This window comes from Apodemus sylvaticus, chromosome 8 (assembly GCF_947179515.1).
Source record: "Apodemus sylvaticus chromosome 8, mApoSyl1.1, whole genome shotgun sequence".
Taxonomy (NCBI): Eukaryota; Metazoa; Chordata; class Mammalia; order Rodentia; family Muridae; genus Apodemus; species Apodemus sylvaticus.
The window spans coordinates 57,568,443-57,591,095 of NC_067479.1; the positions used below are offsets into that span (position 1 = coordinate 57,568,443).

General features: G+C 47.3%; 1 protein-coding gene across 2 annotated transcripts in view; it reads right to left on the reverse strand.

Annotated features, from left to right (window-relative positions):
* Pebp4 (phosphatidylethanolamine binding protein 4) overlaps positions 1-22,653 on the reverse strand; it is a 216,183-nt gene that overhangs the window by 81,266 nt on the left and 112,264 nt on the right. Inside the window, exon 4 of one of the 2 annotated variants that reach the window (XM_052191091.1) lies at positions 14,203-14,301. The exons of the other annotated variant lie outside the window; for it this stretch is intronic. Coding sequence (XP_052047051.1) covers positions 14,203-14,301 — 99 coding nt within the window. The remainder of the gene's footprint in view (positions 1-14,202; positions 14,302-22,653) is intronic. 2 annotated transcript variants of the gene reach the window in all.

Below are 22,653 nucleotides of genomic sequence, written 5' to 3' on the forward strand. Positions count from 1 at the left end.
TGGGGGTGAACCTCCCCTTTCTTCTCCATTAGTCAGACACAAAAGATGGGTTCCTTGGCACTCCTGGTGACCTAGTTAACCACCCACTAACCTCCAGTGACCCACCAAACATGAGCTGGAGGGTGGCTTCTCTTGTTTCAGCAATGTTGGGGCACTAGAGACTAAACGCTAGGATGCTTCCCTCATTGTGGTACACACTATGCGCATAGGTTGTGTGACCTTGGGTCTCAGTGCCTCTGTGGGTATGACCTGAGGCACCCGCTAGCTCTGGGGATCTGGAGATCTGGAAAACCGTGAGGCAGGGAAGAGCCAATCTGTGGTGGCAACTTTGTCTCAGTTTCAAGGCATGTGTTAGAGCTCTGTGTATGTGTGTGTGTGTGTGTGTGTGTGTGTGTGTAGAGGTCAGCATAGGGTGTCTTCCTCTACTCTCCACCTCATCTTTTGAGACAAGGTTTATCACTGAACCTGGAACTTACCAATGACCCAGACTAACAAACTCTTTTGCTAGTCTGCCTCTTGTGCTGGAGAGTCAACTCAGGTTGTGCGCACAAACACTTGATCCACTGAGCCCTACATATTCCCAACCCTGGAGGCTCTTGACCCTTTGCAGCAAGGTAGGAAAAGGTTTCCCGACTTCCCAGAGTACTTGCAGAGCATGTGGTCTGGGCTAACCTGTCTCCCTGATAAACAGCACCTTAGACTACGGAGGATATACAGTGTGGTGTCAGAGTCCCCAAGGCAAGGGCTGGATTTATACTAGGGAGGGGAGCCAGACTGGGGCAGGTGGCATACTAGCTGGAGTCATGGAGTGTCCTGCCCAAGGAGGGGCTGCAGAGGGCAGCAGATGTGTGCCTTGGAACCAATGCTCACAGCTCAGGGACCCTGAGAGAGAAGGCCTATTTCTTAACACTAAGAGCAGAATGTATGGCCACTTTCTCTGTGCCCATCCCAATCCTACCTGACTTCAAAGCCCCACGCAACCTTACCTCTTCTAGGCCTACCTGTCTAGCACAGCTTCTCTGAGGGCCAGGCTCTCTGTCCTGGTCTTTCCTTTAGCCACACACAACACTCCCTCCCACCCCTGCCTCCAAAGCACAGGATGGGGCAGGCATTCTAGGCAAGTCTGTTGACTGATGAAACTGTAGTGAGGAAATATTAATGTGGGGAAAGCCCCCCCTTTTGTCCACAGAAAGGAGGCAGGTCACAGTGTTGAGGATACACACTCCATGAACTCAGGTGATCACATGGGAGCCAGGCTTCAGCCCTGCAAGGTGCCTGGAGAATCCGCCCTTTACAGATGGGGCCTCACTGAGGGACGTTAGCTGTCATTCATGGACCAGTTATCTGGACCCAAGTCTACCAGATGCCTGTGTTCCCACTCGTGCTACTGAACTACACTGCCGTCTAGGGCAAAAAGGGCCCTTCTTCCTGGCTGTTCTTTCCAGAAACACCTGTTTCTAGTGGCTGCAGGCTAGGGGACACAAGCAAGGTCTACCCAAAAGCAGTAGAGAAGGAAGAGCGTCACCTGCAGCCTTAAGGCCACTTTCTAGGAGACAACGGTGTCTTGGCAGGGGGAGGGAACTGGGGAGGATACTTATTTCTTAGGGAAAGGGGGTGGGGCAGGAACTGAGCTTACCTCCTCCCAGAAGCAGTTTTTGCACAACATATATAGATAGATGGGCACCCACACGCGCGGTGCACACACATGCACACATGTGCAACACACGCCTGCCTCCCCACCCGGAGCAACACGGCTTCCCAGCCACCTCGACCCTCCCCCCACCAAACCCCGTCTCCCTCCTACCCTATATGTGCAATCTTGTGAAAACTCCACCACTCTTAAGGTTAATAAGGCTCATTTGCTTAAGATAGCACCTGTTTCTATGGTGACTCCTGCCACCCAGAATCTGTTCATCAACGGAGACAAGAGAACAGTGACTTCCACCCTCTTTGAAAGGAAAGAGCTGGTTCTCACTGAAAGGCTTGATAGGCCAGCCACCCATAGAGCTCTGTGCATTTGTCCTTCCGCCCCTGGAGGGGGGAGTCCATCGCGTGCCCCTCCCCACCATCCCAAAGATCTACTGAATCCTCCCCAGGAATACTGAGGCGCTCTGGACTGGCCTCCTCCTTCTCCTCTTCATCTTCTTCCCCCTTCCTCCCTGTTGTCCTCGTTCTCCCCCTCCTCCTCTTCATCCTCTTCCTCATCTTCTTCCTTCCTCGCACCTCCTCCTCTCTGAGAAACAAAAACCCCAGTGAAAGGGGGGCAGTGAACTCGGGCCACTTGTTCTCCATTCTCTGACCTCCACACTGGCTCCATTTGGGGGGTGGGGCGGGGAGGTGGGGGGCAGGCTAACTGGTGAGTCCTAGCATGCTCCTAGGTCTCTCTCCTCAGCCTCATTGTCACAATCTAAGCCTCTCACCTTAGCCAGTGTGGATTCCTGTAGCTGCCTCCAAAATGTACCTCCTCATCCATCCCCAATGTAGCCAGGATGCCACTGGCCCCACCCCCAGCCCTGTGGTCTCCCAGAGGAGCTATGTTCTGGCCCCACCCATCTCTATTGCCCACCCTGGTCTTCTAGTTACCCGCTGAGGTTTGCAGTACTGGCGGCCAGCAGTACCAGCCACCAGTTGCAGGTCGTTGGGGAAGTAGGTTCTCAGACAGGGGTGACTAACCTTAAAGTTCCTCTGAGGAGTGGCTCACCCTTTACAATAGCACGAGTGGCTTCTGTGTTCTCCCTCTAACAATGCCTCTCTCCCTGGTATTTGGAAATACTCTGCAGATGGGGGCAACAAGTATGCAGGGAATTGCTTGGAACTTACAGCTTGCTTTGTGTGTTCTGAGACCCAGGAGAGCAGGCTGGGGGTATTAGCAATGCTTCTGCAGAGAGATTAAGGGCTGCTTTCTAAAGGATAGGGTCCAGGGCTCTTTACTATGGGAGCTTGGTACCAGCACCAGAGTCTACCTGCCTGTCTCAGTTTGTAAGGGTGTGTGTGTGTGGGGGGGGGTGGCATAGGAGATCCACCCAAGAGCAGAGTCCACAGTAATGTCACCCAACTGGCAAGTGGCCCGGCAGACAAGCCTTCTGAACACTGCTCCCAAACTCTGAAGTACCACCCAGTACCCATCAAGACAGAGCTGGTTTGTCATGGCGTCTAAGGCTCTGCATACCCCAGCCTTTCTGCCTGTCTCATCTCCTCTCAGAATGAGCTCAGTTCCATCAATGCAGAGTCCTGCTGAGCCGCGTCTGAGGCCCACACTTGGACGTCGGTCAATCTAACCCAGCCTCCTGCCCAAGCCCTTTAATGGCAGCTTCTCCTTGGACATCTACAAGGATAACTGGTTTCCTCTCTCTGAGCAGCAGGACCTGGCTGCGAGCACCCTGCATACCCTGCTGTTCCAGGTTCTTGCCCTGCCCTCCCGGGACCTCAGCCTTCTATGAATCTCCTACTTGACGTCTCCACAAGGAGACCCAAAAGACCTTTTTGGCAGAGCTTGTCTGAGTGTCTCCATCTTAGTAAATTGCACCCAAATCTAGGCGCTTCCACTGGGCTATCCCTCACTCTCAGTTTCCTACCCATCAGCAGGGCCTGATGGCTCCTGACCTCATGGAAGGTCCTAAAGCTGTCCCCTCCAAGTCATCTACTCTTGTCTTGGGGAAGACGGTTGTCATCTCTCCTGAAAGAACAAGATTGTCTCCTGGGGCTACCTGCTGGCATGGCAGACATAGGAAACTTTTAGAAATGTAAGCCTGGATTTTTATTATATGTATTTATTTAGTGATTGATTAATTGACTAAAGGTCTTGCTACACTGCCTTGGCTGGTCTCAAACTCTGGCCTTAAGTAATCTTCCTGACTCTTATAGTGAGAACTGCAGGCGTCTGTCTTTACGCCTCACTCCCAGGCAGTTTCTTTCTTTCTTTTTAGTTATATTTTTATGTATGTGTATGACTGCGTCGTTTGAATGTTTATCTGTGTACCCCGTGTGTGCCGGATGCCTGAAGAGCTCAGAAGAGGGTGTCTGATCCCCTGGAATTGGTGCTGTGAACCATTTGTGAGCCGTTATGTGGGTGCCAGGAATTGAACTCAGGTCCTCTATAAGAACAAGTGCTCTTAATCTTGGAGGACTTCCCTCCAGGGCCCCTCGGGGAGTTTCTAATCGGGGGCCAAAACCTCCTATAGTCCATGTGCTAAAATCCTTGACCAGTCTTAGTGAAGGCCCTGTGTTCATGTTTCTCAATTCTGGTGCCATCTATTTTTTTTTTTTAAATTTCCTTTTCCTTTATTGTGGTAGGAACACTTTATATGAGTCTACCCTCTTGAGTTCTGAGTGTCTAATACGGCATTGTTAACTAGGTACTGGAACTTCATCATCTTGCATAACTCAAACTTGAAGGCTGTTCTGTGACAACATTTCCCCCCACCCATCACCTCTCATGGACATTTACCTTACGTGGGGAGCCTTACAAATAAGTGGATACCTGAGCTCTACCCTCTGCCCCCAGCCCCAAGACTGTGATGTAACAGGTCTGGGTGTGGTTTCCAGGGGATCTCTGATGGGTGCTAAGGGACATTAGGACCTCCGTTATTCATGGCTTCTCTCATCAGTTCACTGACTGTCTCCTGAGCACTTGCCCTGGACCACGAGCTCCAGCCACAATGACATCCTTCCTTTTCTGCCTCGATGGTGTTCTCTTTACCTGCAGATGTGGTGAGCATCTGCTTGGCTCAAGGGTCCAAACCTCTGGGGAGCCTGCTCCCAGCGCTCTTTCTCATTCCCCTGGGTTCTCAAGGCTCCACCCCAACACTTCCCACTCCGCACCAGTCATTGTTTTTCTTCCGTGGTCTCTGTCGCCAGACATGAAGTTCTTTAAAAAGAAGGGATCTGCCTGCATTAGCTTGCAGATGGCTGAATGGAACCTATCGCCCAGGATGTGCTGAGCACATGCTGAATGAATGAACGAGTGAATGAATGAATGAATGAACAGACATGGTTTGACCAGTTCAGAGAAAGACCAGTCATGAGCATCTTCGATGATCTAGACTTTTCCTCTTCTGATGTGGCCTAAGATTTTTCTTAACTGTCTTAATGCCTGCATTGTGGTTTGATGTTCTATTATTATCTGAAAATTCAGATTTAAATTAGCTTAGGAATTAACAACAACTCTTCTTGATCGTTCTCTTCATGAACCTCTGACATGCCAGATCTTCCCCATTCTGAACGAGCAAAACTGATTTGAATTTAAATATAGAACTTTACAGCAATCCCAATTAAATCCATTTTTTTTTTTGCAGTGAGGGCCCCTACTTCCTGTTTGTCAAAATCAACCATCTTATGTCACTCATCATATTAACTACTTCTTGAAACTTTGCGCACCTACAAATATGGTGGCATACTATCCCTAAAAAACATAGCACAAGACTAGGATTATACTGAGGCTGTGCGGCTTGACACCAGAGACCAACTTCATAGCCAGTGCGCTTCAGAACTGGTTTGTCAGTGAGCCACAAACCCACGTCATGCCACAGCTGTGGAAGCCAAGTCTCCCGCTCCTTTCCCACAGGCTCCAGGGACTGGGATGGTCTAAGCCCTTTCCAGTCAAGACGTGTTTGCTACGCTTGCATATGGCTCCCTCCTGTCCCAGGGACCGATGCGTGTACCGGAGAAGACGTCGTCTGCAGTGACTGGCTTTGAGCGATCCTATGTGGATTCCTCTTGCTGAGTTTCTCAGACTGTCTGCTTGTTAAATGCTCTTTGAATTGGGATGAGGATTGGCTAGAGTGACGGAAGGCTCAGTGGTTAAGAAAGAGTACTTGCTCTTCTCCTAGAGGAAGCTGGCCTCTGCTCCCAGCACCCACATCAGGCAGCTCACAACCACCTCTAATTCCAGTTCCCAGAGCTTCACTCTTCTGTTTCGGCCTTTGAAGGCACCTGGGCTCATGTGTCTTCATGAAGTACATATTCTCAGGAACACACACATACGTGTAAAATGAAGTAAATAGAGATGTTTTTCGAATTTTGAGGAAGATTGCTGTGACCGCAGCTTGAGTTCAGGAGACGGTGCCGTCCTTTCTTTGTTCCTGGAGAAGGTCTCATGATCACACGGCTTAGCTCTTCCTAGACCCTGAATCCGTCCAGAGGTCCTGAGGGACTTGCAGGATGAAGAGACAAAGCCAGGATGGTTCACAGAGGCTGTGACCACTGAAAGGCTTGGGGACACCCAGGACAGATCAGCTGGAGGCTGAATAGTCTTTAGGGACAGGCCTGGACCTGGACAGGTGGTAAAAGGACCTCACTCTCTCTTGCAGTAGATACTAAGTTTTTGGGTAGTTCAAATTCTTAGAAAATTCCTCCTGCCGTCAAGTATTGCTTCCTGTCAAATGTTACCCATTGGCCCTTCTGTTGCCCAGTGGGGGGCTACAGGTGATCCCTGCCTCCTGGTGGGGTCTCCACACATTTTTAAAGACAGTTACCCTGACTGCTTTCTGGGGTCACACTAGAAGGCTAGCTTCCTCCCTCCTTCCATGATTGCTGATCTGAGATGGTCTCTAGACAATCTCATGGTGGTGTTGGCTGGTTTCTTGGGGGCTGGTGACCTAGCATCTTAGGGAAGGGTGGCCAGGGCAGAGGAACTTCATTCCAGATATGGCATCTACCTTAATGCTTTCATTCATCCCTGGGAGTATTCGGGGAGTCTATCTACCATAGCCCCACCCCACCCGCAACCTAAGAAGCACTTGCCACTGGATGTTGGTTAGGGCTCCTCACCCCGACCCTCACCAGTTTGACACAAAGTAGGAACATGCAAAAGAGAACTGAGAAGATGCTCCCACCAAACTGGCCTGTAAACACGTCTCTGGGGGGCATTTTCTTGATGAATGATTGATGGAGGAGAGCCAGGACCACTCTAAGTGGGATCATCCCTGGGTAGGTGGTCCTGGGTGGTGTAAGAAAGCAGACTGAGCACCGTGGTGAGCAAGCCAGTAAGCTGCACTCCTTCGCCGTCTCTTCTCTGCCCTAAATTCCCTTGATGACGGGGACTGTGACCTGTAAGTCGAGTAGACCCTTTCCTTCCTTCATAAGTGGCTTTTGGTCATGGTCTTTATCACAGCAATTGAAAAGAAACTAGAACACATAGGCTAGGTGACTGAAGCCCAGGGGACAGTCACAAGCACAGGCCCCTTACATTGGGACAGGAATAGATTGGGTCCATTGCACAACTCTGCCCAGGAAGCAGAGCTGAGCCCCTGCCCCTCAGAGCCACTGGAGCTGGAGAGGAGCAAGATTGTGCTGTGCTGTGTGTGTGTGTGTGTGTGTGAGAGAGAGAGAGAGAGAGAGAGAGAGAGAGAGAGAGAATGTTTTCTGCCTGCTCCAGGAATTCTCCTGGATGGCAGAATTGGTTTCCATAACGACTTTCTGATATAAACATATTTGATAAAAATAAGTTAACAGTGGAGCTGTGGTAGAGCAGATTCTCGGGATGCAGAGAGAGAGAGAGAGAGAGAGAGAGAGAGAGAGAGAGAGAGAGAGAGAGAGATCCTTGAAGAACTGGAGAACAGCATTTTGTCCCTCCTCCCTCTCCTACTTACCACAAACCCACTGAAAACCTTTCTCATATTCAGATGTATACAAGCCCCCGTTCTTGCTGTGTGCCTTGCTGCTCTCTCTCTCTCTCTCTCTCTCTCTCTCTCCCTCCCTCCCTTTCCCTCCCTCCCTCTCCCTCTCGCTCTCCTTCTGCCTCCCTCCCTCCCTCCTTCTCCTTAGTTACCTGAAGCACTGCAGTATGTATGGGATAATATGATAAATTCATTTCCAATTCACTGCATTATCCCTTGAATATTTTAATGACTCATTGAATGGAGTAAAAAAAGCTATTTCAAATGAACAATTATGCTGCATTAGTCTAAGGGCTGATTATATTTAAACACTGCTCACATGGATAACAGGACACAGCGACCTCAGCATAGGAGAGCTAATTTGGCTCTTATCTCCAAATAATTTTACACCGCAAATTACCATGAAAACCTAAAGGGCTTTAAAAACATTCATCAAAAGATAATATTCCACTTTGTAGCAACATTTTATTTAAATTATTTTGAATGGGAGTGAAGGCATCTCTGGGGTAGGACAATGACAGCTGAGTGGGGGACTGTGAGTGATAAGAACCTGGCGAAGGGTTAAAAACAGAAGCAGAAAGGGTTGTGGAGGAAGAAGACAGGAAGCCTGGCTAGGAAGCCACACTCAGCTGGGGGTGGGAGAGGCCTTGTTGTCCAGAGGTCAGATGACAGTCACCAGAGACTGTGTTATAGGACTGACTGCTCCCACATCTGCATGGTGGCACATGCCTGTAGCCCTAGCACTCCGGGAGGGATGCAGAGGCAGGAAAACTGCAATTGCAAGTTTGAGGGTAGCCTGGACTACACACACACACACACACACACACACACACACACACACACACACACACACACGGACACACGGACACACACACGGACACACGGTAATAATAAAACAACCCCCAAAACATTAATAAACAACAACGAAAAGGAACTGCTTATCAATCAATCAATCCCATCTCTTCAGTTTTCCCTCATCCTCTTAATTGGTGGTCCTGATAAAGATAATTTATTCTGTTTTTTGTTGTTAGCTAAGCTCTGGTTATAAAAAAACAAAACAAAACACGCTCCATAATTATTTATAGGTACATATGTAAATTTCTGCGGGGTCTGCTGCTTGGTTTATTAGGAACGAGGACAAAATGCTACTTTGTGTGGTGCTCTTTCTAGGAAGGCGTCTCCTCTCCACGAGTTTTTAATCTTATTTCTCACTCCTGCCCTGGGGAAGAATGCCCTGTGTTCATTTTCTAGTGGAGAAGCCAGATTTTCAGAGATGTCTGTGGTCATTCATGAACACATGGGAATCTGTATTTTTAAAACTTTATGTATTTGATATGTGCGCCTGTGCTTGTGGAGGACAAAGGACAAACCTGGCTGTCACTCTCAGATGCTCTCTTTGAGAGAGGTTTCTCATTGGCCTGGGATGACTAGAAGAGCACCAGGGAGCAGCTCTGCTTCCCCAGTGCTGGGTTCACAAGTATATGTCCAGGATTTTTCTTAAAACTATTTCTTTTTCCAAACATGGGTTCTGGGAATTGAACTCATGCCCTCGTATTTCAGAGGCAGGTACTTTATCAACTGAGCTGTCTCCCCAGCCCCAGTGTGGCTCACTCAAACACATGCTGACCACGGAGAGTCGAAATCAGGGAGCAGTGCTTATCCTGGCTGATTGTTGGGTTTTTATTCACCCTAGTCATCTAACATACTTAGAGGTCCTTTAAACACACACACACACACACACACACACACACACACACACACACACACAACCTCTTATTACAGAAAAAAAATTCAACCCTATAGAAAAGTAGACAGAATAATGACCCCTTAGAGGTCCCTTTGATTCGAGCCAGAATTGGTTGCCATTTTACGGCTGCCAAAGGTTGAGAGCATGCAATGAAAGAGAAGCATGAACTCGGCGGCTCCTTTTCTTTCTTAAAACAAAAAAGACATTCAGGACAAATTTTAGAATCATTGACTGTTTCTAGGAAGATTTTCTTTTTTGGAAGGAAAAAAAAAAGGGTACTCTTGTCTCCTTAATTATTCTTCATATTCTTTGTCACCAATCACGATAGTCTTTGTGGAAAAGCATTCGAGTACCATCTTCCTGTGTTTAATATTCCCATTAACAACAAAAAAAAAGAAGTCCAATGAAAATATCTGCATGAAAAGCCCCAAGTGCTAATTTCCGAGACAAATAAGACAAGGAGCCAATAAAGTCTTCTCCTTCACTGAGTGATGCTGGCTAATTGATGTCTCAATGGGACTTCAGCAGGACTGAAAAGCATCTGCAGAGAAACCTGAGGACACGCCACAGCCACCAGGGAGGAAGATGCCATCTCACTGTGTGCTGCTGGGAGCCAGCATTCCTTTGTGTTTTTAAGGTACTCAGGCCAAGCTAGCCTAGAACTCCATCCAGGGCTTCCCGCGTCAGCTCCCGGGGTGCTGGGATCACAGGTGTGTGTCTGGCTATGATTAGAAATCTCTTTTACTCAATGAGAGAGTTTCAGGGAGGTACCAGGGAGCACCCTGTGTGTGATGCCTGCATCCCTGCATTCCTCGGCATAACAAGGTTGGAGGGCTTCCATCTAGTCCTGTTGATGAGCTGAGGGGAACTGACAGGTAAAGGAATTGCTACCTAGGCCTGCCCCTGGACCCTCATAATTCCTCCCTTGTGCAGGACAGCACCTTCCTGGGTTCCATTCGCGCTTGTGACGCCAGAGGTGCTTGTCTCGGAGCTACGGCAACGAGAGCGTAGCTCCCAACTGTTTACAGCTAGCTTGGTGCTGTGGGTTTTTACTTTAAGCATCTTACCTGAAATAATGTATACAAATATCATTTCAACAGTGTGAGGCAGACACTATAAATATTTCCACTTTACAGGTGAGTACATTGAGACTTGGAGACTCATACAGTCAAAAATGGCGAGTTCGGGATCCTGACTAGAGCAGACTCACTCTAGGGTTAGTGCTCTTAACTACTACTCAAGACTAATTAATTCTGTTTCTGGGCATCTTTCTGTTCCTGCTCCTTATTTAAGATGCCCACATGCCTAGAATCTTATTCTATTCTATACAGACCGTATGAGCCTATCTTTAGGTGTGTGTATGTGGAAGCGGGGGGCTACAGGTGTTCCCCACGTTCCTAAGAACTGACTTCTATACTGTTCTAGTCGGAATAGCCTTTCAAAACATTATCTCCACTGAACGGCTTTCATGGTCATGCCCTGGCCCGATGTATGGTTATGCTCTGGCCACCTGATACTAAAGTCAGCTTAAATTCCTCCAGTTTTTTTTTTTTTTTCTCTGTGCCCATTGGGACCCACAGGGTCACTGTTCTGTTTGCAGTGACTTTGCCACATGGTTTACCGGTAAGTGTGTTTGTGTGTAGTTGGGTGGGTGTTGGTGGGGTGTAGGTTTATGGTGTGCTTTATATAAAGGTAGTAGTAAGGTAGTAAGCCCCAGAAGCCTCTGTCCGTCCAGGAGTGAGCTGGAGCCACGGGAAATGAGGCACAGACATTGTTTTCATCTTACAGAGGGGACACAGTGGTCCCCTGACACAGTGCGACTGATGGACACAGTGGGACCCCACAAAGGCGGACCGTGGTATGAATGGTTTAGAGTCTGGGGTACACATCCCACACCAACAGCTACAGTCTACTACTGCTGCCAGTGGACGGTGTCACTGAGCCTCCCTCTCCAGCCCTGTTTTTTTTAAAAGGGACATTGCTAGTTCACAAAGCAATTGAGGTTTCCAAAACAGTTTCCGAAGTGCTTTCACTTGAAAACTGCCCAACAAATGGATGACATCAATCAGCCATCCCAGCCTCGGGCGCTGCCCAGGGCTTCCCCAGCCTGTGAGTTACTCTGGACCACTTGGTCAAGGTGGAGAGCATGTTCTCTGTGAGTCTGCAAAGTTCCTCCACAGCACAGCCGGGGAACCATGTGGCACCACAGGGGCTGACTTGATCCTTGCCCAAGAACTTCAACTTTGTCAGGGCAGGGACCTGGCAGCCTCTGTCCCCTTGAGCTTCCAGTTGCCGGGTAATGGACCCCATCCCCACTGAAGTCTGTGGAGATCATACATTTTGTGGGCCCAAGAATGTACATTTCTCCAAGGTATCAGCCTACCCTTCTGTGTGAACTCCAAGTCACAGAGCAGGCTCCTAGGCTTGCCAGAGGCCCCCCCCCCCCCCATCTCTACTGCACTTCCTTTGACAAGGCTCTGGGATCTGAGACCTGATGCCATCTTTCTGGCTTGCAGAACGTAAGGGCAGGTGGCAGGGCGGCCTGACTCCATGAGGGAAAGCCGCAGCTTCCTGCCGGGCACCCAGAAGAGGGAAAGTGGGTGGCGAAGTGACTGAAACCTGAGCCTCCTCTGGGTGAAGGGGAAGTGAGGGCCGTGCCCGGGGCAGGTGGCTTTGGTTAAGCTCTGTGGCTTAGCAGCCTTGCCTGACAGCTGCCACCTGCCACCTGCCGCCTGCTGAGTCTCTAAGCAGGGGTATCTGGGGCTAAATCCTTGTTCACAGCACAGAGCTGTTGTAGAGGCTATGTCCTGGGTGAGTATCAGGGTGACGGAGTGGGTGGAAAGGAAGTGTCAGACACCCATGGAGACTGTGTCACAGACCCAGGCCTCGGGTGGGAAACCGTTCTGCCCATATGGCTTTCCCTCTGGCGTGAGAATCCCTACTGGAACCCTCTCACCAGGAACAGTGAGTGTGTGCGTGGTGTATGTGCGTGGTGTGCGTGTGTGTGTGTGTGTGTGTGTGTGTGTGTGTGTGTGTGAAGTGTCTGGGGGGCATTATGAATGTGACCTTCTGGCAAAAATTCCTTTCTTGAGCTTCCACACTAAGAACTTTACCCAAGTCTAGAAAACAATGCTCCCGAGGGAGGCAGGTCTGACAAATGTCCCAGCTTTTGATGTCCCCTGCTGCTGCTGTCCCTGCCACACACACCAGAGCCCTCCCTCAGCCATGCCTCTATGTTAATTGTTAAATTATCCCACGGTCTGCTCAAGGAAAACTGCTCCACTGTTGTTCATCAAGGCCACAGCTGGGCAGCTCCTAAGGAGGGCTGTCCCTCCCTGCCCCCCCCCATTCCTACCAAGAGTGCTGGTGCTGGACATGGTTGATTGCCAGGGTAATTCTCCCTTCCCCACCCGCTCTGATGTGAGAATCTTCCCCTTGTCAAGAGTCAATTGCTAGTTTAGAATGATGTCCCTGCTTCTGCCCCGGGCTTTAGCAGTCAAGACACTAGCCTTTGCAACTGTGGTTTTTGCTACATTTTCTAGAGTGTTCTTCGTGGGATCATCAGGATGGCCACAGGAAGTCAAACAGTACAATGCACACATTGCAGAGCAACAACGGATGTCTGGTCTCTGAGCTGGGAACAGCTCTTAACTCACATTCAAATTTCATTTCACTAGTTTCTATTATCTTATAAAGCAGAGGCCTTTCTATAGTCTTTGTAAAAACCTGCTAGTAGATTGTCTGGGCACAGAGCCTGAAAGGTATGGGCTAGCGTGGATTTCTTCAAAGTATACTGCTGGGTCACTCATGAATACCAGATTCCGGATTTGATCAGAATTGGGAAACAAATGTGGATTATATACAGTTGGGCCTCTTATCTGTGGGCTCCACATACTCAAATTCAACCAAAAGCCCATTAAGATAGATAGATAGATAGATAGATAGATAGATAGATAGATAGAGTAGAATTATATCTGTGAGCATGGACAGGCACTATTTTCCTTTCATCAGTTCCCTAAACAATACAGCACAATAAGTTATTTGTTAGCATTTACATTGTGTTAGATGTGATAATCATTTAGAGATGATTTAGAATGTGCAAGAAGATCCATATAGGCTTAATCCAAACACTATTTTATATAAGACTTTCTCGGGGGTTCCCTGAGGACACTGAAAGTTGACTGTAATGTCAATTTGGATAGCAATATCTTTAAAAGGCCTCTTGATGAGACATGAGACCAACTGAGTTCAAGCCAGAAGATCTAACGCTCATGTGTTGACATAGCCTTCTCCTCAGACATACTCTGAAAAGGGCGAGCCAGACTTTTCTCCAGCTACCATGAAACAAAGTTAGCAGGCAGCTGATTATTTCTGTATAAAGAAGGCAACTCTCCCTGCATCCTTTGTGTCCCTGATGCAGCAGAGGGAAGGCCCATCACACGATCCTCCCTTCTGCCAACAAAACTAGGGACACACCCCTGTAGTCCCCCACAAATCCACAATGATGTGTTTGTGAACTTCCAGAAGTTTTGTGGGTCAGTTCTTCAGCCATCGATAACTTGGAATTGGCATGGAAGAGGGGAGCGCTATCACAGAGAACAGCAGCAACTGCACAGAAAACTGGAGTTTGCTGCGGCTCTCGCCCGGCCCCTCATGGCTCACATTTAGAGATGTGTCTTTGAAGTTCTTAGAAACTTTGGGACTCTCACCCAGAAGACCCCGCTCGCCCTCATCCCCAGCGCTCTTGGATGAGTATGGCCAAGAAACCATACAGGGCAATGACCTCCCAGCTACGATTCCAATCAAGTATGAGTTGAAATCACCCCTTGGTCTCCTTACTGTGATGTTGGACACCACCCAGTGTCTCCAGTATTTCATCCTGGGACTAGACCTGCTGGGGGCATCTGGATCCACCATCACCAGCAGGTACTGTGCACCCTGTAACACATGCATCAAGAAGTAATGTAACACCATGCCTGGCACTCGATAGGACAGTACCAAAGAGGAAGACTTTACTCCCCATTTCCAGCTGAGAACGCTGCGTTCTCAGCTGGTGCCTACTGCATCTTTCCCGCTTTGTTCTTGTGCTTATGGGATTTTCCCCATGTCGAATGCTTATTCTCAGAAAAGTGAAGTCTATGAAATAATCGATAGGACTCTTGGCCTTGATGTGGAAATGAATCCACTGAGATTTGACTAAGTACCTGGGGTGGGGGTGGGGGGTACTTAGTCAAATCTCAGTGGATTGATTTCCATGGCATCATGCTAGGTAGCAGGGAGGAAACCCTGAAGCCACCCTCCGGGGGACTCCAGTACACGCTCAGGTACTGTTCACCCAACAAGCCGGTGAGAGCTTGCTCCAGTGTTAGAGCCACTGGGGCTCATTCATTCCTTCAACAAACATCTAGCATTTCCTGTGTGCTGGGAACTACTCCAGGTGTTGGAAAATCCACACACCCAGGACACAACTTTTGTTTTTAAGACATAGGTAATAAGAATGAACACATAAGAAAGGACACACCCAGTTGAGACTGTTGAAAGTGCAATAGTTCTGGTAGGCTGAGGAAGCATAAGCAGGGACAGGAAGGGAGGGAGAGGGAGGGAGGGAGGGAGAGGGAGGGAGGGAGGGAGGAAGCACTAAGGCTTTTCCTAGTGTATTTGTAGAAAGAACTCTTGTGGCCTGACCAGGGGCAGACAAGGGGCAGAGTGGATGTGTTGAGTGGAGGGCACAGGTAGCTGGGACACAGGTTTCCCAGGCATAGGTGAGGAGAGGATCACACCAGACAGTGTCATGCCTTGTTTTAGGTGTCTGGGGAGATTAGGTGGGCTGCCAGGTGGAGGAATGGCAAGCAGGAGATACAAGAGGCAGCAGGCGCTAGGAAAGGATGATGGTATGTTGGATGACAATGGTAGAGGCAGAAGCAGGAACCAAGAGGTGGCTCAGAGAAACATTTTCAGGTCAACTCAGCAGGGCTGACTAGTGGACTGGATTTTAGAACAGAGAGGAGGGTGTGAAGAAAGAAAATCAGGAGTGGCTTCTCATTTTCAGCTTGAGAACCTGGCTATTTGTTTTGTTGTCTTTGAGACAGGGTCATGCTGTGTAGCCTAAGCTGGCTTTGAACTCACATTTCTCCTGCTCTTGCCACTGAGTTTTGGGATTACCTGTGTGGGCCACCATGTTTGGCTGGCAACTGGGCCAATGAACATAGAGGTTAGGAGGGGAGAATGGAGAACATTGGCTTTCTGTTGTGGGCTAGGAGACAGCCCAAGTCTGCAGATCAGAAGCTGGAGTTCAAGGGTAATCACTGGGCCAGCTGTACATGTGCGTCTGTGAGCCACAGACATGGAGTCTGTAAGCCTGTGACATAACAAGAGGGTTGACGCAGGAGAAAGGAGGGCTCACGACAGAGCTTTGGACCATGCAGACAGAGAGAGCAGAACCTGGCAAAGGAGACAGAGGGAGGTGAGGGAGGTGAGACCTGGAGAGCAGGTGTGTCTCAGGAAAGAGAGTGGGGGGCATTTGGTGGAGTCCTGGCCTAGCATGCAGAAAGCCCTGGCTGTGACCCCAAGCACCACATAAGGGAACATGGTGTACACATCTATCATCCAATCAGTCAAGAGGCGAAGGCAGAGGGATCAGAAGTTCAAGGACATCCTCAGCTGTATAGGAAGCTTGAGACCTGTCTCAAACACACAGACACACAGACACACAAATATGCACATATACACAGACACACACAAATACGCACACACTAAATAATAAATAAAATTACCAAAAGGTAAAGAAGGAGGATGGGGTAAACCCACATTGAATGCTTTTAGATTTAAGCAATGGTTCTCACCTTCCTAATGCTGTGACCCTCTAATATAGTTCCCCGTGTTGTGGTGACCCCCAACCATAACATTATTTCTGTTGCTTCTTCATAGCTGCAATTTTGCTAGTACAATGTAAACATCAGATATTTAGGATATATGATATGCAACTTTGATGAAAGTGTCATTTGATTCCAAATGGGGTCACAGCCCACTGGTTGAGGACCACATGTTCTAGAAGAGCAAGAGGTGGACCCAAGTATGACCAAATGAAGTGACAACTTGGAGATAAATGTTATCTTTTATTTTATTTTATTTTATTTTTTTTTGATTTGTTTTTTTTTTTGAGACAGGGTTTCTCTGTGTAGCCCTGGCTAGCCTGGAACTCACTCTGTAGACCAGGCTGGCCTTGAACTCAGAAATCCGCCTACCTCTGCCTCCCAGAGTGCTGGAATTTGGGCCACCACCGCCCAGCTCTTAACTGTTATCTTAATAACACCTCTCTGGGTGGGGTTGGAAGGAGTGGGTGGGGCTGAGAAGAGATGGATCTGGAAGAAGTGCAGATGCTGTTGAAGATGGCGTGGAGCCCAGCTGAGATATAGAGTGGCTTCCACTAGGGAAGAGAGACTCAAGAGATTTTTATTTTATTTTATTTTATTTTATTTTATTTTATTTTATTTAATCTTATTTTATTTTATTTTTGATGGATAATACACAGGAATGCTTGTAAACCAGTTGGGATCATCTAGTAGAAAGGGGACACCGATGGCAGGGAGGAGAAAGGGGATCATTGTAAAAGCCAAGTCTCTGCTAAGTCAGAGGATCCAGAACAAAACCAGAAACTGGGTCTTTGTTATGGGCAGGGACAGATGCAGAAGCGGAAGACGCAACAGTGACAAACCCTGAAACTGTTTTCCGATTGCCTGTGGCTTTTTGTGATTAGAGGCAAGGTTATTAGGAGAAAGGAATTATGGGTAATTTGGGGATAGAAAGAAGAATAGGATTATATTCTACAGCAGCATGCTGGTTAACTGTGGCAATTAGGCTTAACTCAGGTGGAGATGCTGGTGATCTCTTCTGGAAGAAAGGAGGAAGAAAGTAAGAATGGGAGAGGGAGGGTTACAGGCACCTTGGTCCTCTTCTTGACCTGGACACACACGTAAGTGCGCCACATTGTCCCAAGCATCCTAGCAGAGGAGTGTTTATGAAGCCCTAGGAATGTGGAAGAGGGCAACCTGAGTTTTTCTACTGTAGGATTACAGGACTGAGTTCGATCTCAAAGGATATGCAGATAAGGGGTCAGAAAAATCTCTTTTCAGGCAAGGCAAATGGACAGTGTGGAAACATGGGGCTGCTTGAGAAGGAGATGGCCAGAGTGGGCCTTAATTTTCTCCTGAGCAAGATCATGCTGTGCTGAGCTAGAAGACCATGAGGCAGCGAGCGAGGTGTTGGAAGAGACAGGCGGAAATGGCCTTTCCATGCATTTCCCAACACTTGGAAAATTATCATGTATCTGGGGATGCTGAAGTCCATCCAGGGATGACTTGTGGAGAATCAAAGGGAAAACCCAGGAACTCGAGCAAGTGTGGAGACAAGATGGCAGAGAAGGAAGTAGGTTGAGAATTAGGGAGCCTCAGAGCTGTGGACTCCAGGAGGATGCAGATGGCCCAGGGGATATGTGGGTCCACAGAGACCGTGCAGGTGGCCCTGGGGGCCACTCGTTACTCTCTAAAGAAAGAGAGGAAAAACACGGTTTGCTGAGTGTTAAAGCCCAAAAGGAACAGCAAGCCATGTATTAGACACTATAGAAGCCTACATCTGCAAATTCAAGGGGGAGCTCAAACAAGTCTCCAAGGGCTCGGGAAGGAAAGATAAAAAGGGGAGGGTTCTGCATGTTTGATGCATCCCAGAACTGGTTCTAGCTGAGCAGTAAGAAAAGCAAACAAACAAACAAACAAACAACAACCAAGGTACAGCTACCATGGGAGAAGCAATTAAGGCCCCGAAACCTTCTGTGCTTTCCTTTTCAATTTCAAATGACATGACTGTCTATGTGAGAATCCCTTTTCAGAAACCCTGACAACTAAGCCAATAGAAAAAGTAAAGCAAGCTGATACTAAAACACACAGAACTTTTCTACATATTAATAATAGTAATGAAATGTACTTGTAAACCCCATTAAACCCCATTTACAGTTGTAACGAGAATCTAAAACTGTCTCAGAATAAACATGATTAAAAATGTAAGGCTAAAAAAAAAAAACCCACAAAATTGACTAGCTGGAGAGACACATTCTGCTTTTAAGCTGAAATAAGTATTTAATAAAAACTTCAAGAAAAAGCTTTAATTAATTCATTAATATAAGCATAAATTTAACTAAAATCTTAAGTAAACAGTTTTCAAACTTCATGCATGATTCTAAAACTTATAATTACATTTAAGGAACAAGCAATTAAAGAAAAAAATCATCAGAGGCAGCACTGAAAAAGGTGAAATAGGGATGGCATTGATTTGAAGACATAAAAATATGTTACAAAACTAAAATAGTTAGAACAGCATGGCACTGCAAGATAGGCACCGGAGACCCCATAGAGAGAAACTTGAGTTTCAAAGTATGAATATTTAATATATGATACTGGTCTTTAGTATTTGCTATTTAATACATGTGCTAAGTCAGAAGGGTAAGAGTGGGTGTTATTATTAAAGCTGCAAGGAGTCAGATGTGGTGGTGCACACCTTTAATCAGAGCAGATCTCTGAGTCCAAGGCCAGCTTGGTCTTGGACAAGGCTACATAGCAAAGCTTTGTCTCAGAAAAAAAATTAATTTATGTAAATACTATGACAATGTCAAAGTTTTATTTCTGTGGCTGAGATAAAACACCCCGACCAAAAACAACATAAGGGACGAGGTATTTATTTGGCTCCCAGCTGACAGTCCATCATTTTGGGGGAACTTGGGACTAAGGCACTCAAGCTTCTGACACATCACACACACAGTCAAGGGTGCAGGGAGAATGCAGCCAACCTTGCCTGCAACCTCTGCTAAGACGGCTTCTCACTATCTTATACAGTTAAGGGCCAGGTCACGGAATGGCATTGCCCACACTCAGACTGGGTCCTTCTCCCTCAGTTATCAATCAAGACAACCCCCCACAGACATGCCCGCAGACCAATGATTCCTCACTGAAACTAACTCTCTTTTGGGGTGGTTCTATGTTGTGTTAAGTTGACAGCTAAAATTAGCTGGCACAGGGTTAATTGGCTCGTTACGTGGACTAGATAAATTGAGGCCTCTGTTTCTTTCAGGCATCAGAAAGCTGTCATATTTAAATATGAAAGTGAAAAAAGACTACCTCTAAAAGCTGGTTTAATAACAGAACACTGAATCCGTGGAACAGAACACACTATTGGAGTGAGATCTTTATATCACTAATGTGAAATAAGCAAGTTGCAGAGCAGTGTGCATGACATCTTAAATGTGCGGAAAACTTTATATATCTAGCTATATATATATATTTATAGATATATCTCCATATGCACAGAAAAATGTCTGGAGAAATACATACCAAACTGTTAACAGTAAATGGCATGAAAGAAAAGATTGATATCATCTGACTGGATATATTTTAAAGTCTTCTATATGGCAGAAAAAATGTTAAATAACATTCAAAGACAACAAATTGAGGAGAGATAGTTACAAAATCTATAAAAAAAAAGTACTTAATATATAACACACTTTTTTGAATCATTAAGAAAAGGACTAGTAGCAGGTATGATGGTGCATGTCTTTAAATTCAAGTTCACAGGTGGCAGAGGCAGGTGGATGTCTGTGAGGTCAAGGGCAGCCTGGTCTACAATGTGAGTTCCAGGACAGCCAGGGTTGTTACACAGAGAAACCGTGTCTCAAAAAGAAAAAAAAATGAAAGAAAAGAAAAGACGGAGTAGCAATCCAGTAGAAGAATAGACGATATTAAGCCAACTTTAAAAATAAGAAACGCACGCAATCCGTACACGTAGGAACAATTTGTTGACTTTCACTAACAATGAAATACAAGCAAAATATAAAATCAAACCCTTTGTCTATAAATATGTATTTTTATTATCTTATCCCCAGAGTTTTAAAATATGTACGATCGAAGGATGGGTTAGAAAGCCCAATGAACCCCACAAGTTTGTTGTCTTCTTAAAGAAGACGGAAGGCACAGATGCGCACAAATGCACACACCCTATCTTTAGTTACCCTCTGTGTTGCTTTTCTGTCACTGTGACAAATGCCTTACCAAAAAGAAAGAAAGAAAGAAAGAAAGGAAGGAAGGAAGGAAGGAAGGAAGGAAGGAAGGAAGGAAGGAAGGAAGGAAGGAAGACTTGAGGGAGGAAGGGCTTATTTGGGATTAGAATTTGAGGAGATACAGTGATACAGTCCACAGGGGCAAGAGCAGAAAGCAACTGGTCACATGGCATTCCTTACAAGGAGGCACAGGAAGCAGGGCCAGGCTATGAGCCCTCAGGGTGACTCTCTTCCTCCTCAGGGTTCCACAGCCTTCCAAAACAGCGCCACCAGCTGGGCACCAGATGTTCAGACGCCTGAGATAATGGGTGGCATTTCACATTCAAGCCACCACACAGGTCATGAAAAGACTAGGAAACCAGGAAGTACATATGTACGTGACTGACAGCTCTCTTAGGGGTGGAATAATTCAGAATCCTTTTCATCTTTTTGCTTTTCTATATTTTCTAGAGTTTCTGAGTGAAAAGATACATGTTTTTGTGCTTAAAATATTTAGGCCTGGGGGGCCAGGGAGATAAAGTCACCGTACAAAGTCCCAAAATCTTCCTTCTTATTCAGACAGTACCCAGGAGCAGTCTTGCCCATCGTGGGCTCCCCGTCAGTCCTCGTCCCTGGCTTTCCTGGCCGCTCATCCCTGTCCCGACTGTAGCTCTTCTATGCTCCTGTCAGCCTCTCTGCTCACTGCTCCAAGAGCCTTTTTAGGTGGGTCTGTGCTGCATGGCCCTCCCTACAGTGCTCTTCTGCTAGGGGTCACCCCTCACAACTACTGTGGTTTGAGTATGATCCATCCCCCAAGACTTCTCACGTTTCCATTTTGGTCCGCATTGTGGTGGTACTGTGTGGTTCATTAGAATTAAGGACCATTCATTCATGAGATCCCAGTGAGTCCCCAGTTGCTCTCTGGCTGACTTCTGACCACGTGTCTTAGTAAGGGATACTAGTACGGTGATGAAACACCATGACAGAAAGCAACTTGGACGAGAAGGGTTTATTTCACTCCCAGGTCCACGTAACAGTTCATTACCAGAGATCGGGAGGGCAGGAACTCAGGCAGGGAAGGGATGCAGAAGCTGGTTAAGAGGCCATGGAGGGGTGCTGCTTCCTGGCTTGCTCTCAGGGCTTGCTCAGCCTGCTTTCTTATAGAACCCAGGGCCACCAGCCGAAGATGGCATCACTTACAATAGGCTGGACCCTCCCCCATCAGTCACTAATTAAGAAAATGCCCTATAGACTGATCTTATGGAGGCATCTTCTCAATTGAGGTTCCTTCCTTACAGATAACTCTGGCTTGTGTCAAGTTGATACAAACCTAGGCAACACGCCATGTGATCCTTGCATGTTCTCTGACATTGCGATGCCACCTTCTAAAGGGTTCTCACCAGCACCAAGTATAAATTTTTGTAATGCCTTGAATCTCTAGAACGCTGAGCCAAATAATCCTCTCCTCTTTATAAACTGTCTCAGCCTTTGGATATTTTGTTAGAGTAACAGAAACTAGACAAATATTGTCACCTCTCTGCTACCTCAGAGACGACCTTTTCAGGAACTCGGCAGAAAATGAAGGGCTTTGTGGGAATAGGGTTGCAGAGCTCTTTCAAGGGACACAGGCCACTGTGTGTCAGGGTACTTTCCATAACCCTGACTATGAACAGAAGCTCCTAGCAAATATTTAGGAGGCGTGTGTGTGTGTGTGTGTGTGTGTGTGTGTGTGTGTGTGTGTACAGGTGGTTCACAGGAGAAATTAGGAAACACGCTCTTCCAGATCTGGGCCAGGCAACTGGAGAGAGATCTGACTGTTCCTGGAGTGCACAGGCTGGTATGATAACGGAAAGAGGCTAGCCAGTCCTCTAGAAGAGGAAACACTTTTCCAGCCTTGGAAGCAGAGTGGCTGTACAGGAGGGAGAAGGGTGTATAGTCAATGCTTGAAACAGTGGGAGCCTGGTGGGTGGCTGTTCCTCGGTGGCCACAGAAACTTGCATGATGTGCAGACAGGCCTGGGGTCAATCTCCAGCACCGCAGAAAGCCATCATTCCCCTCTTAGCCAAAATCATCATCCACAAACTGATAAGAAATGGAGCTGTCCCCAGAGCCATTTGAACGCACTACGTGCGACCTGGCCCAGCCCAGGGACTGCTAGAAACCTCTTTGGGAGTGGTGGCCACTTGGGGATCTCCCCAAGATCATAGTGA